At 44.0% G+C, this 11,481-nt stretch overlaps 1 protein-coding gene across 3 annotated transcripts; it reads right to left on the reverse strand.

The window, feature by feature from the left end:
* rgmd (RGM domain family, member D) lies at nucleotides 1–11,006 on the reverse strand. 3 transcript variants are annotated; one of them, XM_035523379.1, is made up of 6 exons: nucleotides 10,706–11,006; nucleotides 7,498–8,152; nucleotides 6,981–7,021; nucleotides 6,397–6,548; nucleotides 3,803–4,314; nucleotides 1–2,590 (listed from the first exon to the last, which is right to left on the reverse strand). In XM_035523379.1, the coding sequence occupies exons 2-6, from the start codon at nucleotides 7,570–7,572 to the stop codon at nucleotides 1,868–1,870; spliced, it is 1,503 nt and encodes a 500-aa protein (XP_035379272.1). In that variant the 5' UTR covers nucleotides 7,573–8,152; nucleotides 10,706–11,006; the 3' UTR covers nucleotides 1–1,867. The 3 variants fall into 3 exon arrangements, with proteins under 3 accessions (XP_035379272.1, XP_035379273.1, XP_035379274.1); XM_035523380.1 differs by lacking the exon at nucleotides 10,706–11,006 and having other exon boundaries at nucleotides 7,498–7,627; nucleotides 8,040–10,695; XM_035523381.1 differs by lacking the exon at nucleotides 7,498–8,152.
* Nucleotides 11,007–11,481: the final 475 nt, after the last annotated feature.

The raw sequence follows: 11,481 nt of genomic DNA on the forward strand, positions 1-11,481 counted from the left end.
TAGGGTCACAAAAACGTTTTTAATAATGAAAGGATGAGGGATTACATAAAAGGAACTGCTTTCAAAGTAAAAACAAACTAAAAACAAACAAAAAGGTCAAATGGCTGCAAAAGAAAAATCACATTTAAAATAATCTATACACAGCAGAATGTACACATTATAAAACATATATACAGTCTTTCAATATATTATTATATAAAGAATTTGTTTCTTAACCTTATACAATAATGCTGGGAGCAAAGCAGCTTGAAAAATGAGCGTTCTTACACTGCAACTGTCACTTCTGATGGAAATGAGCAATCCGGAACCATACACAAATGGGTAGGTAGTATTTTTGTTCAGTTGTTGGATCCCACATACTTTTTTTTTTTAAAGCCGGGTGAACACTACATGATTTTTAGCCCCAATTTTGCTGTCACACACAAATGTTTGGGCTATCGCAGTCTTTCCGATATTTCCAAACTTGAAATTCTCGGCGATAAATCATGTGAAATCTTATAGTGCGAGTACCTCTGTGACCAATAACAGGGGCAGCGATGAGGAACAGCCAATGAGAATACAAGAGAAAAAACTCGCATAATGACTTGCGCAGCTACGACTTCAGTATACACTGTAATTACACTTGTGAATAACTTGGGGGAAATACTGACACTGACAGCCAGAAATCAGAGATTTAAACCTGAATCTTAGTTTGGCCGTTACCATTTGGGAAAACATTTGTGAAGGAGAGATTTGTTATGGTTCTTTTGGTCTCTACGACCTTTTTCAAGACTAACTCTCAAAAGCTGAATGATGTGAATAAACAGGCTTAGCTTAGTAGGAAAGATTTTAGATCAGAATCGTGTATACATCTCTATAAAACTCCCAATAAACTTATGACTGGTTCTGGTCTGTACAGACTTACGCATTTATCCACGAGTGAGCACGGAATACATAAACATTCCTGATATCATTAGCCTGTGACAAGTCAGGGCACATGTGAAACCCTGGTTTTGACACTTTAAATCAGATGAGAGCAACCGATTCATTTTCTTGAATGTTTCAAACATTTCATTGCATGTTGTTCCACTATTTACCTCCTGCTCTCTGTGAAGAATATTTAGCCCTTCCTGTCAGCCTCTCCCCAACCAATTCTTCTTCCGTGGTTTCCTTTAACCCTTATTGCTTCATGTTTCTCGTGAGCTGAGTCAAAAGGTCCCAGTGTGTGAGCATCATGTGTGATGGCTCATGTGGTGTGAATACCTCTACGTCAGCCAAACAGGGTACAGGCGATAAACCTGTAGGACAAACAGGATGGCGATTCTGAGATTTGAAAGTTGCATAGTGTCCATTTGACTTAAGGAGTGTAGAGTAGTATCATATTCTATCCAGGAAGACAGACACAAGCGAGTCTTTGTCAGGACCTCCTCCATGGTTCATTTCGCAACTGTCCTCCTGTATGACATCAGACAGCACTGTTTATTAAACATTAAAATAATGTCTATATGCACACCCTCACTGTCCACCTGCAGAGAATTCCTTAAAGAGTGTCAAAGAGCTATTTAGATTATCTGCCCTCAGCCTTCGTGGACTGTAAAATCCCCTTCAGAAAACCACCGTATGTTATGTTGCAAAATAATTCCACATAATTGCGACTTAATTCCACTTAGGAAATCTCACACATAAAGTGTTAAAAGGAGGTAATGTGCTTCAAAACCAGCGTCTTGTGATTTAGGAGGGGTTTTCACGACACACCTTTGTGCACTGGGACTGAGCGTCGCAATGGCAATTCAAAAGCTTCTCCTTACAAGCGTAACTGTAGGAAGCAGGGCTAAGTTATTCAGGAGCGCTTCATACAGGTGAGGAGTGCTCTGTTCTCAAGCCTGGGTCACTTCAGCAGGAGCAGGGGCAGGAGCAGCGTGAGGAGGCGCGCCGGCTGCGCCGCGGCCCCCGCCGCGCCGCGCACCTGTGGAGTCCTCGCCGAGCTCTGCCTCAGTGTGCTGGGGGGCAGTGCCTTCAGGTCCTCCAGGGCGCCGAATGCTGCCATGGAGAACTCCAGGTCTCCCGTGGTGAGGATGTCGAAGACACACGACTGGAAGTAAACGTCCTCCACCTGCAGCGTCTCCCTGCACCTGGTGGTCGCGCGCTCCAGCATGTCAGCGTGCGGCGCGGTGCCCCGCGGCAGCTCCGATGTGGCCGTGCGCTCGCCCTGCTCCACCCCTCCCTCCTCGTACCAGCCGCCGAGGAGGCGGGGCGGTGGGCGGAGACCCTGCTGCCGGGTCAGCACGTGGGCCTTGATGACTTCGCTGCTGGGGCAGCCGTGCAGGCACAGCTGCAAGCCTCCGTTCTCCTCGGCCAGCTCCTCCGGCACGCGGATGGCGAAGGTGAGGTAGTGGCCCACCTGCCGCACGATCACGCTCGTGCCTAGGTAGCGCGCGTGGATCATGACGTGCCGACCGCCAGAGCCGCCAGTGTTCTCGGCGATCCACAGGCTGCCCCCTTTCCCGCCGCTGCGCGTGCCGTCCTGGAAGGCCGAGGGCAGGTCCTCCGTGGTTGCCTGGTACACTTTCTGCTCTGTGCAGTCATGGTAGGATTTGAATATGACCGTTATCTGTGGACAAGACAATCAAGATCAGTGAGAAAGATGCAAGGAAACCAAACTTTTAGCTGTGAGCACAGACTCTTGTCAATACATTGTAGAGATGAGTAGGCACATTCAAACTGATCAGAGGAGTATGTGGCAGAGTCAGAGGAGGTTCTGGGGTGAAGTATCAGATCTCACCACAGCGGGGCAGCAGGTGCACACACAAAATAAGAATGAAAGACAAGTGACAATCTTAGACCAAGCTGTTAATTCCAATCAGAGATTCTGCTTAGCTGATTTGTAGTTTATTATATTTTATATTATACTATTATACACAGATATAATGAAAAGATAATCACTGGCTACTGAGTGATATTGCCTGCTGAATAAACCCACTAAGAATACAGACTTGATCATACAAACATGTTCTACTGTTTTGCTGTCACATTGATAATACGACATAAAAAAAAATTCCTCCCCTATTAAGAACAGTTGTCAAAAAACAAACAAACAAACAAAAAAAACAACAACACATTACCACCAAACAACCAGCAACAGAACAAACCATTCGGTTGTCCCCTTTCTGTGCAGAACAACTACACAGTGACGCTCAACTTCCTGAGAACAGACAGATGCAGTCGACTTGTTGGACAACTGCACCCAGCTGTCTGACTGCACACATCATTTCCTCCATCTTATGTTATCCGCCTGCCGCACAGACTGTGAGGAATCAAACGAATCACTTTTATTCAACTCCAAAGGTCCTTTCTGCTTCCCAGCTGCTCCACACCAGCCCCTGCTGGTGACACTAATGGAAGGGTCTTGCAGCTCTGTGCTATTAACAGGTGAGAGTGGTGCACATGGGAAGGTCTAATCTGAATGCGGACCACTGTTTACCCAGCAGGCAAATAGAAGTCACTGCAGCAAGGCGCTGGTCACCTTATAAACGGAACGCTTCTGATTTTCCTATTTTTGTCACAGTGCACCAAGATGGAATCAATATGTTTACAGTGCAGTTTGATGAAGAACAGACATACTTATTTTTAAAACATGGATAATGAACCTCTTTAATTTGATCTGTTATTACTCAAACTTATCCTTAAAAGCCTACAATATTAATATCAGCATCACCATAAATAGACACAGAATATTGATAACTGGCACATATGCAGAAATTTTAGACCTTCAGACTATTAAAAGCACTTACAAAGAAACCCGTCTTGGTTGCTGATGACCTACCTTGTTGGTTGCCGTGGCACTCGAGCCTCGCACGACAGGCACGTTGGTGACCTGGACAGAGAGGAAGCGGTTGTGGATGAGGGGCCACGCACCCTCCACCCGGCACGTCTGGAACTCGTCGCGGAAGGTGCGCAGGTGGGGGTCGCCGAACAGGCCACAGTGGCCATACTTCTGCTGCTGTGCGCCGGGGCCCGAGGCCAGCACCCTGCCCTCGTAGTCGCACGTGTCCACGGCGGGCGGCTGTGACACGCGCGGGGCCCTGGCTGGCGATGTCGGCCCGTCGCTGGAGCAGTTGTGCTGGGCAAAGAGCTCCTTGATGCGGAAGACGGCCGAGTGGTACACCAGGTCACCTCGGCAGCCGCGGGCCGTGCGGCGGGTGCACAGCGAGTAGGCTCTCAGGGCGATGCAGTGGTCCACGTCAGGCGGCGCCTCCTCCGGCAGGCCTCCGGGCAGGGAGAAGGACGCCACATACTCTGCGTTACATCGCTGAATCCGACATGTCTGACAGCACGCTGGAGGGCAGAGAGAGAGCGCAGAAGCTCGGTCAGTCTGCCAGGTCCAAAAATATTTTATATTTTATACTGACCAGATTTATGACTACTGGAGTGAGATCTGAGATTAATTGTGGCACAAAACAGCAAAACGTTTTTATTTGACTGAATGTTTAAAACATAAATCTATAGAAACCTCTAATGAAAAAAGAAATTCGTAAGATTAATGATGTTTCCTGACCAGTGGGACCCAGCAACAATACTGCATTAGTAGTAGTAATTATTATTATCAATATGAGGGATCTTACCTATTGAAACACCCACATTTGCTTTTTATTAGAGCTTAAAGAGACAACAGGTAAATCTACTATCGACATTAACTGAAAAAAGATTTTTAGTAAAATCACAACATATTGACGTGGACTAAATCAAATATTTGCGTTAAGATGCTCTCTAAGTGTGAAGCCTGTGCACCGCTGGACCAGATGTTCAGTCTTTACTATCTAAGAAAATGTCTGTAGTGAAACAGACGACCATCTTACTGCAACCAATGGGACATTTTATTGCAATACTGGCCTTTGTGATGCTGACATCAGAGAAAACAGCAGTAACAAATGACAATTTCTAAATGTATTATTTGAGGTGTATAATCAACTGATTACAGTTCTAAATAGGTGTGATATCCTACTTTAAAATACAATCTCAAAATGACCTTCCCAACCCTACAGTTAGCAAAAGCAAAGCAAAGATTATGTCAAATGCAATGTGTACATATCAAAGCTGTTTCACAGCAATCAGTAGCATACATTACGTCATTAGTAATATGTTTTTTTTTATCCCATATATTTTTAAATGTATAAAGTGGCTAGATTTACAGTTAACTACAGTTAAACCTTCACAGTTATAATAACTGAGGTGGACGCTGTCTGTTATTTGCTAGGCGAAGCAAGGGCTGTTGAAAATAACCGAAATAACTTGGCCTAATCAAAAATAACTGAAGGCATGTAGCTAGAGCACTTTGCTGTTCCAATTGTAAATGTTCCAGGGTCCGATACTGTAGCTGGTTAGTTTACAGGATGTAAATAACTAGTTAGATCCCATGTTTCATACTCTGCGAGTACACTGTGAACTGTGAAGCTGGCTAGCCAGTTAGAAACGACTAATAAACTCCAGCCAAGATCTCCGTACCGCAGGATGAACATGGCTGCACGAAATATTCAACTAGTTACGATAACTAGCGGGGAAAATTTTTTCCCCCCCCAAACACTGTACTATAAAGAAGGCCGGTTATCACTTTTCCACTATGTATCAAAAATGATCCAACTGTCTTGTCGCTTAAAAACATTTGATGGCTTTATTCCGACTCCAAACAAAACTATGAAACGGAAGGCAGCCAACTGGGTATCCGATTTGGTTATCTAGCGATGTACAGCGTAGGTAGCCAGGCTAACTCTTCTTCGTAACCTGCTAGCGTCTGAAAACGCAGAACAAGCAAGATTCGCCATCCAGACGCAAAGTCCTGCCAAATACACCGTGCAGGGTACTTAGTAGCCAACGGCGTAGGTTAATTTAGTTCAAATCACTTCAGTTGAACCAAAAATAATTTCGACTGGCGTTAGCTAGGTTTCCGGCCACCATAACAAAACCAAAAAACAATAAACGAACTAAAAAAGTAGCAAAAAAAAAAAAGTAGTAATGACCGTTACTGAAGTGTGAATAGAAAACCACGCAAGTCAGGCTTAGCTAGCTAGCATAACATGCTAGGGTGTTTGCTAACTGGCTGCACGGCTCCGTATCTAGCTTTCTGGTCATTCGTTTAGCATAAAAAAGTTTTTTTTAAAGGTGTTCAACTTTCCTACGAAACATTGAAAAGTTACCACGTGAGAAACTTTACGACACGACTAGCAGCTAGCTAGCTAAATCGCGACAGCTATTATAACTGGGTTTGAGGAGGGACTTTCAAAAGTTAAGAGTGCGCCGTTCCCTAACCGCCAGCTAGCTCCACCAACATTACCAGCGCTCCGCAAAACAGTTATGCATGCCAATGCAAAAAACTTAAATAAAAAAAAAATAAAATAATATATATATATATATATATCCTACCTGGTCGGAGCAGCAACGACCACAACAAAACCACAATAAAAGAAATCCAGTTCCAGAGCTGTAGCTTAGCCAAGCTGAAAGATCTGCTTCTCCCCATGCCAATCCATTCAGTTCGAATGGAGTTCTCCGACTGCTGCTCGTCGCCGGCGGAGCTGCGAGAGAGCAGACAACTTTTCCATCCCTTTCCCAAGCACTCAAACGCGCCCCACGGGTGGAGCCTGGGGGCCGACTAGGGGGTAGTACACACCCGGGCAAAGCAACGCCACATAAGAAGTGATCTGCGGGCTTAAGTGAGACATTGAAGGGAGCAGAAGAAACCGTGGCGTTCATAGGGTCAGATGCTTTGATTGGAGTGTTGTGTGTCTGTTTTAAGTGGTTTCAGTTTTATTTCTGGAGGTAATAAAAGTTACATTTGGATAAAGAAACAAATGATAAACACATAATGGAGCAGAATCCTGGGCCTACAAATCAAAACCATGATTTGTCAAGAGGGAAAATATAACTTTATTAATACATTATTAAAAGTGATTTACATTAAGACTTATGAATTGCCCACTTTTGAATACGGTGCTTATTTAACTTACCTTCTTAAGACCAGATGCCCAGGATCCATTGTGAGTGCACTCTGAAAAACAGAAGTCAGTAAGTCAAACAAATCGATTAATAAACCTCCCTTCCAATTCCCAAAACTTAGGAAATGCTATTAACACAGCAGGCTGATATTAAACAGCTAATGTCTGTTGTTTGTGGCAGGTTATGAATATATTTTGATGTGGCTTTTGCTATTTAGTGTAATAACCACTAGAAACAAGCTAAAGGTGACATATTACCATCCAGGCACGAAAAGAAGTGAATTATTGATAACTATCGCAGAAGTAGTTACATGGTTCCTCTTATTTGAGCAGACTGAACCCCTAATTTCATTCCTCACCCATGGCCATAAGGTTCCAAAGTTTCAAAGTTTATTTGTCACGTACGTAGTCATACATGGTATAACTCGCAATGAAATGGTTTTGTGACTGCTCTGTCTGAGCTGAGGAAGATACAGGGATATAAAATAAATAAATAAATACATGTAAAAAAAAATAAGGGTGTTGATACCACAGAGGGGTGATTCAGAGGCTGGCCACTGAAGCAGACACTTCGTTCACTCACACGGATGGACAGGCAAGCCATTTACAAGCCTGGCAGGACTGACGGATGGAGAAAGGGCTCCTTTTTTCCCCCTGAGCTTGTGAATATATTACACCACAAAATTAAGTGAATACACATTTAACTCCTCTAGAAATGGGGCCAGTGGTCATCATTTACTGAGATGAATTGGGTAAAACAAACAAACAAACAAACAAACAAACAAACTAGAAGAAAATAAAGAGGAGAGGAAGAATAGAATAGGCCAGTGCATTTCTCCTGCCGCTGATTCACTTGTTCTTGTACACCAGAGGAAAGAGAGGTCAGACTGGTGAAATTAGCCATGCACTGTATGGCTGAATGGCTGACCAGTGAGAAGGGACGGTTAGTCCCCACTGGAGAGCTGGACAGAGAGAGACAGACTGGCTACGTTTAAGGCTGACCGGAATAAAGACGACAGCAGGATAAGACCAACTGCCGTCCGCCTAGATTGTCAACACTTGAGTACTCACCTGGGAGGAGTAAAGGCAAGGGAGTGAACTGGGATCAGCTACTATTGACAAAGAACAGCCGAGAACAGCAGAACGTGACGAAGCTAACCGACCGTCCTAACGTTTACTCGGCCCTGAAAAGGGGAGTGTGAAATGGAAGCATGAGAGGAGGAAATGAGAATGACACAGTGAGGGCAAGTGAGAGACAGAGAGAGAGAGAGAAAGAGGAAAATGGAGAGATACAGACAAAGATAGAAAGAGGAAGAAGTATGTGGTTTCCTGCCTGGGCAGCTGCATATGGTGCCCATTATGTCACTCACACTGTGAGAGCACCTCCACATCGTGCTTTGTTATTAGAGCCATCACACCGTAGTACACGGGCTGCTAAACACGCAGGTCCACTGACGGACCCGCCGTGCACAGCACTGCTAGGACCTTGGCTGCCACAGTTCCTGCTGTAATACCTCGGACCGCGGCCAGAGACTCCACGCCATGCAAAATAAGCAAATAAACTGTAGTGTAGGCCTCCAATTCGGTCTCGCTGTTGGCATTAAATGGAACCTGACTGGCTGAGTGACTCTGAAGGAGAGCTTAGGGATTTACTTTAGAGGAAAGCAGATTGGATGTTCGGAGCAATTATCATCATAGATAACAGAGACAGAAGAGTGTGAGCACCTTTAAGAGGCTGTTCCTGATAACATCTCCACTGAAGAATCCCACTTAACCACTGTGATGGATGTCTGACTACACTCTCATGGGTAGCTGAGGCAGGGGGAATGAGTCCCTTTAGGGGCAGTTCAAGGGCCTGTTTTTATCTCTGACAAGTGACAATTTGTTATTTTACAATGAGTGCACTTGTTACACATAGTACAGAATGTTCTTTTTTTTTTTTTTAACATTTTCACAGACTTGCCTTAAGATTTCAGAAAACATTCTGGATGAAAACTTGGATGGAGGCTTCACGGATGAAGTTTTCTGCAAGTGGTTTAGTTCCAAAATGTTAACTTCAGTAAAAGTGTCACTTGTTTTCCAAGGGATATTCAAAGTAAGATTACAAGATAGTTTAGAACTGAAAACATTTCTTTCGTTCAGTTTCCATGGGAACAGTGTACTCTCTCCTCTGTGTTTGGACCGTTCTTCTCTTTTTTTTAAATCCCATTCCCACTTCTTGTCTAACAGCTGACTAGCTGTTTTCTTCCTGCTAGCTCAGGATCTTTGAAATCCATAAGTGCACATTTAATTTTGTATTGTAATGTTGGGTCCTGCCTTTGTTGAGGAAGTGTGATAGAAGAAGACCAGAGGTTAGGATAGGGCAGCTGGAGAAGCCACTGTTCTCTTCTCACAGGGCAATGCCCTGAGACAACTTAAACGATGGGCACTCACCAGCAAGCTGCACTAACTCACATCTGACAGCAGATCAGCAGCTTGTGTATTATACCTGACTCATCCTTCCAGTGAGTGATCCTGTTTTATTTTCTACCAGAGACCAGGAAGTTTGAGGGCGTGGCACAGTATTTACACCATTCCTAGGACTGCGGTCTTCTGTGCTGAGATCAATGTTGTCATTCCTGACATCTTTTCGAGACACTCCTCTGACTTACGGGTCACGGCCCCAACTGCTCCTGTCGCCACTGGGACAACGTTTATGTTTCCACTTTCTCTTTTGTCTACATAGATACAGTACATATAACTTTATATATAAAATCTAATTGCGTTTAGTCATTGTTTATGTTGATTTCATGTTTTTTTTTTTAATGCTAACCAAACGGATTCTTCGGGCATCTTTTTAGCCAGGTTTTGACTGAATTTCTTTTTTTTCCCCAGTTCTTATGTTTCCGTGTACAAATGTTCCAGGAGAGCAGTGAGAGGGAGAGAAGCAGTGCTCTCCTGAATTCTCCAGAATTCCCTCTCTCCCACTCCAACACCTGCTCAGGATCCCATTTCAAACCCCTCAGCTGTTGCATGGCAGTGTGTGGGAGAACACAATGACCCAATAAATCCCTGGAATCAGATGTGACTTCATTCTCTGAGTCTTTTTTTTATTTTATTTTAACACAGCCCATACAAAAATACCACCGTAGCTGTCCGATACTTTTATGATTATTACGTGAAACCAAATAACTCCTGAACTTCGAATAAGCTGTGTATTGTATTGAGGCTAAAACATGGTGTCCTCTACCAGCATCCTGTAAGGTCCTTCATCCATCCTATACTTACAATTTTGAAAGCTAGAAAATGGACAACTTCCCCTAGTAACCATCCAGTGAAAGATCTTTATCATGATCCGTTCTCCCCAAAAACGGCTCCAAAAATTGTCCAAAATGTCCTCTTAGGTTAAGTAAATCTACTTATACAATTAGTGGAAGGCTGAACCCTGGGCAGCTCATGACAGCCATGACTTTCTTCGTTCAGATTCCTAGTTTTCCATTTCAACGTTGACTTAAGAAAGGATTAGGCAGTAATTGATCTTTTGAATCAAGAGGAAGTATAATATTTGACCCAATAGAACAGAGAGCAAGACACCAGCACTTGGCTGGGGTGACAAAATCAATTTTAAAACTCCAGACCAACACAGTATTTCTTGGGATTAATTTATGCGTGTATTTTAAGGAGAAATATTAGTTATAATTAGTGTAATGCTGTGAAAAGGTTTAACCAAAATAACAGGAAACCCAAATGAAACTTACCTTGTGCTTCTGAGGTTCCCGTACGTGAAGTAAGGGCCAAGAGGAGAGTATTTCTCTATGAGAGGAGAATTTTGCCTGGTTCCTGACTGATTATGCTGCGCGACTAGGTTCAGCCTCGCCCTGCACGGAGACGTAGCCTTGAATTAAAGCACATGACAACAGCTGTCTTTTAAAGAATGACTTTGATAAGTCTAGCTGAGCGATGTTCTCTGATTCCTGGATGTTGGGGAAGGGAGCTTAGAGGGGGAAAGAAGAGGGAAAAAATGCAAACACAAATACACATACACACACACACACACACACGCGCACACGCACACACACACACACACACGTGCATGCACGCACACACACACACGCACGCGCATGCACACACACAAATACACACATGCACACAAATACATGCACACTTGCACACACACACGCACGCACACACACACACACGCACAAACACACACACAGGCACGCACGCACACACACACACAAATACACGCACACACATGCACACACAAATACACAAACAGATACACACACACGCACATGCACACACACGCACGCACGCATGCATGCACACACACACACACAAATACACACATGCAGACAAATACATGCACACACACACACACACGGATGCACACACACACACACAAATATACACGCATGCACGCATTTACAGACTTGAACATGTGTTGGCCTTGGCCAATGTCCCATATTCTCTGAAGTCCTGAGAGACAGACAAAGTGAATGTGCTGCACAACAAGCCCATGCTAATAATATGA

Source organism: Electrophorus electricus, chromosome 26, assembly GCF_013358815.1.
Source record: "Electrophorus electricus isolate fEleEle1 chromosome 26, fEleEle1.pri, whole genome shotgun sequence".
In the NCBI taxonomy this organism is placed as follows: Eukaryota; Metazoa; Chordata; class Actinopteri; order Gymnotiformes; family Gymnotidae; genus Electrophorus; species Electrophorus electricus.

Coding starts and splice junctions, on each gene's coding strand:
- rgmd (XM_035523379.1), bottom strand. CDS start 7,572: ATGGCTTGCCTGTCCATCCGTGTGAGTGAACGAAGTGTCTGCTTCAGT. Junction 7,022..7,497: donor CTCTGAATCACCCCTCTGTG/GTATCAACACCC, acceptor TCTGTTTTTCAG/AGTGCACTCACAATGGATCC. Junction 6,549..6,980: donor GGGCATCTGGTCTTAAGAAG/GTAAGTTAAATA, acceptor GCTCTCTCGCAG/CTCCGCCGGCGACGAGCAGC.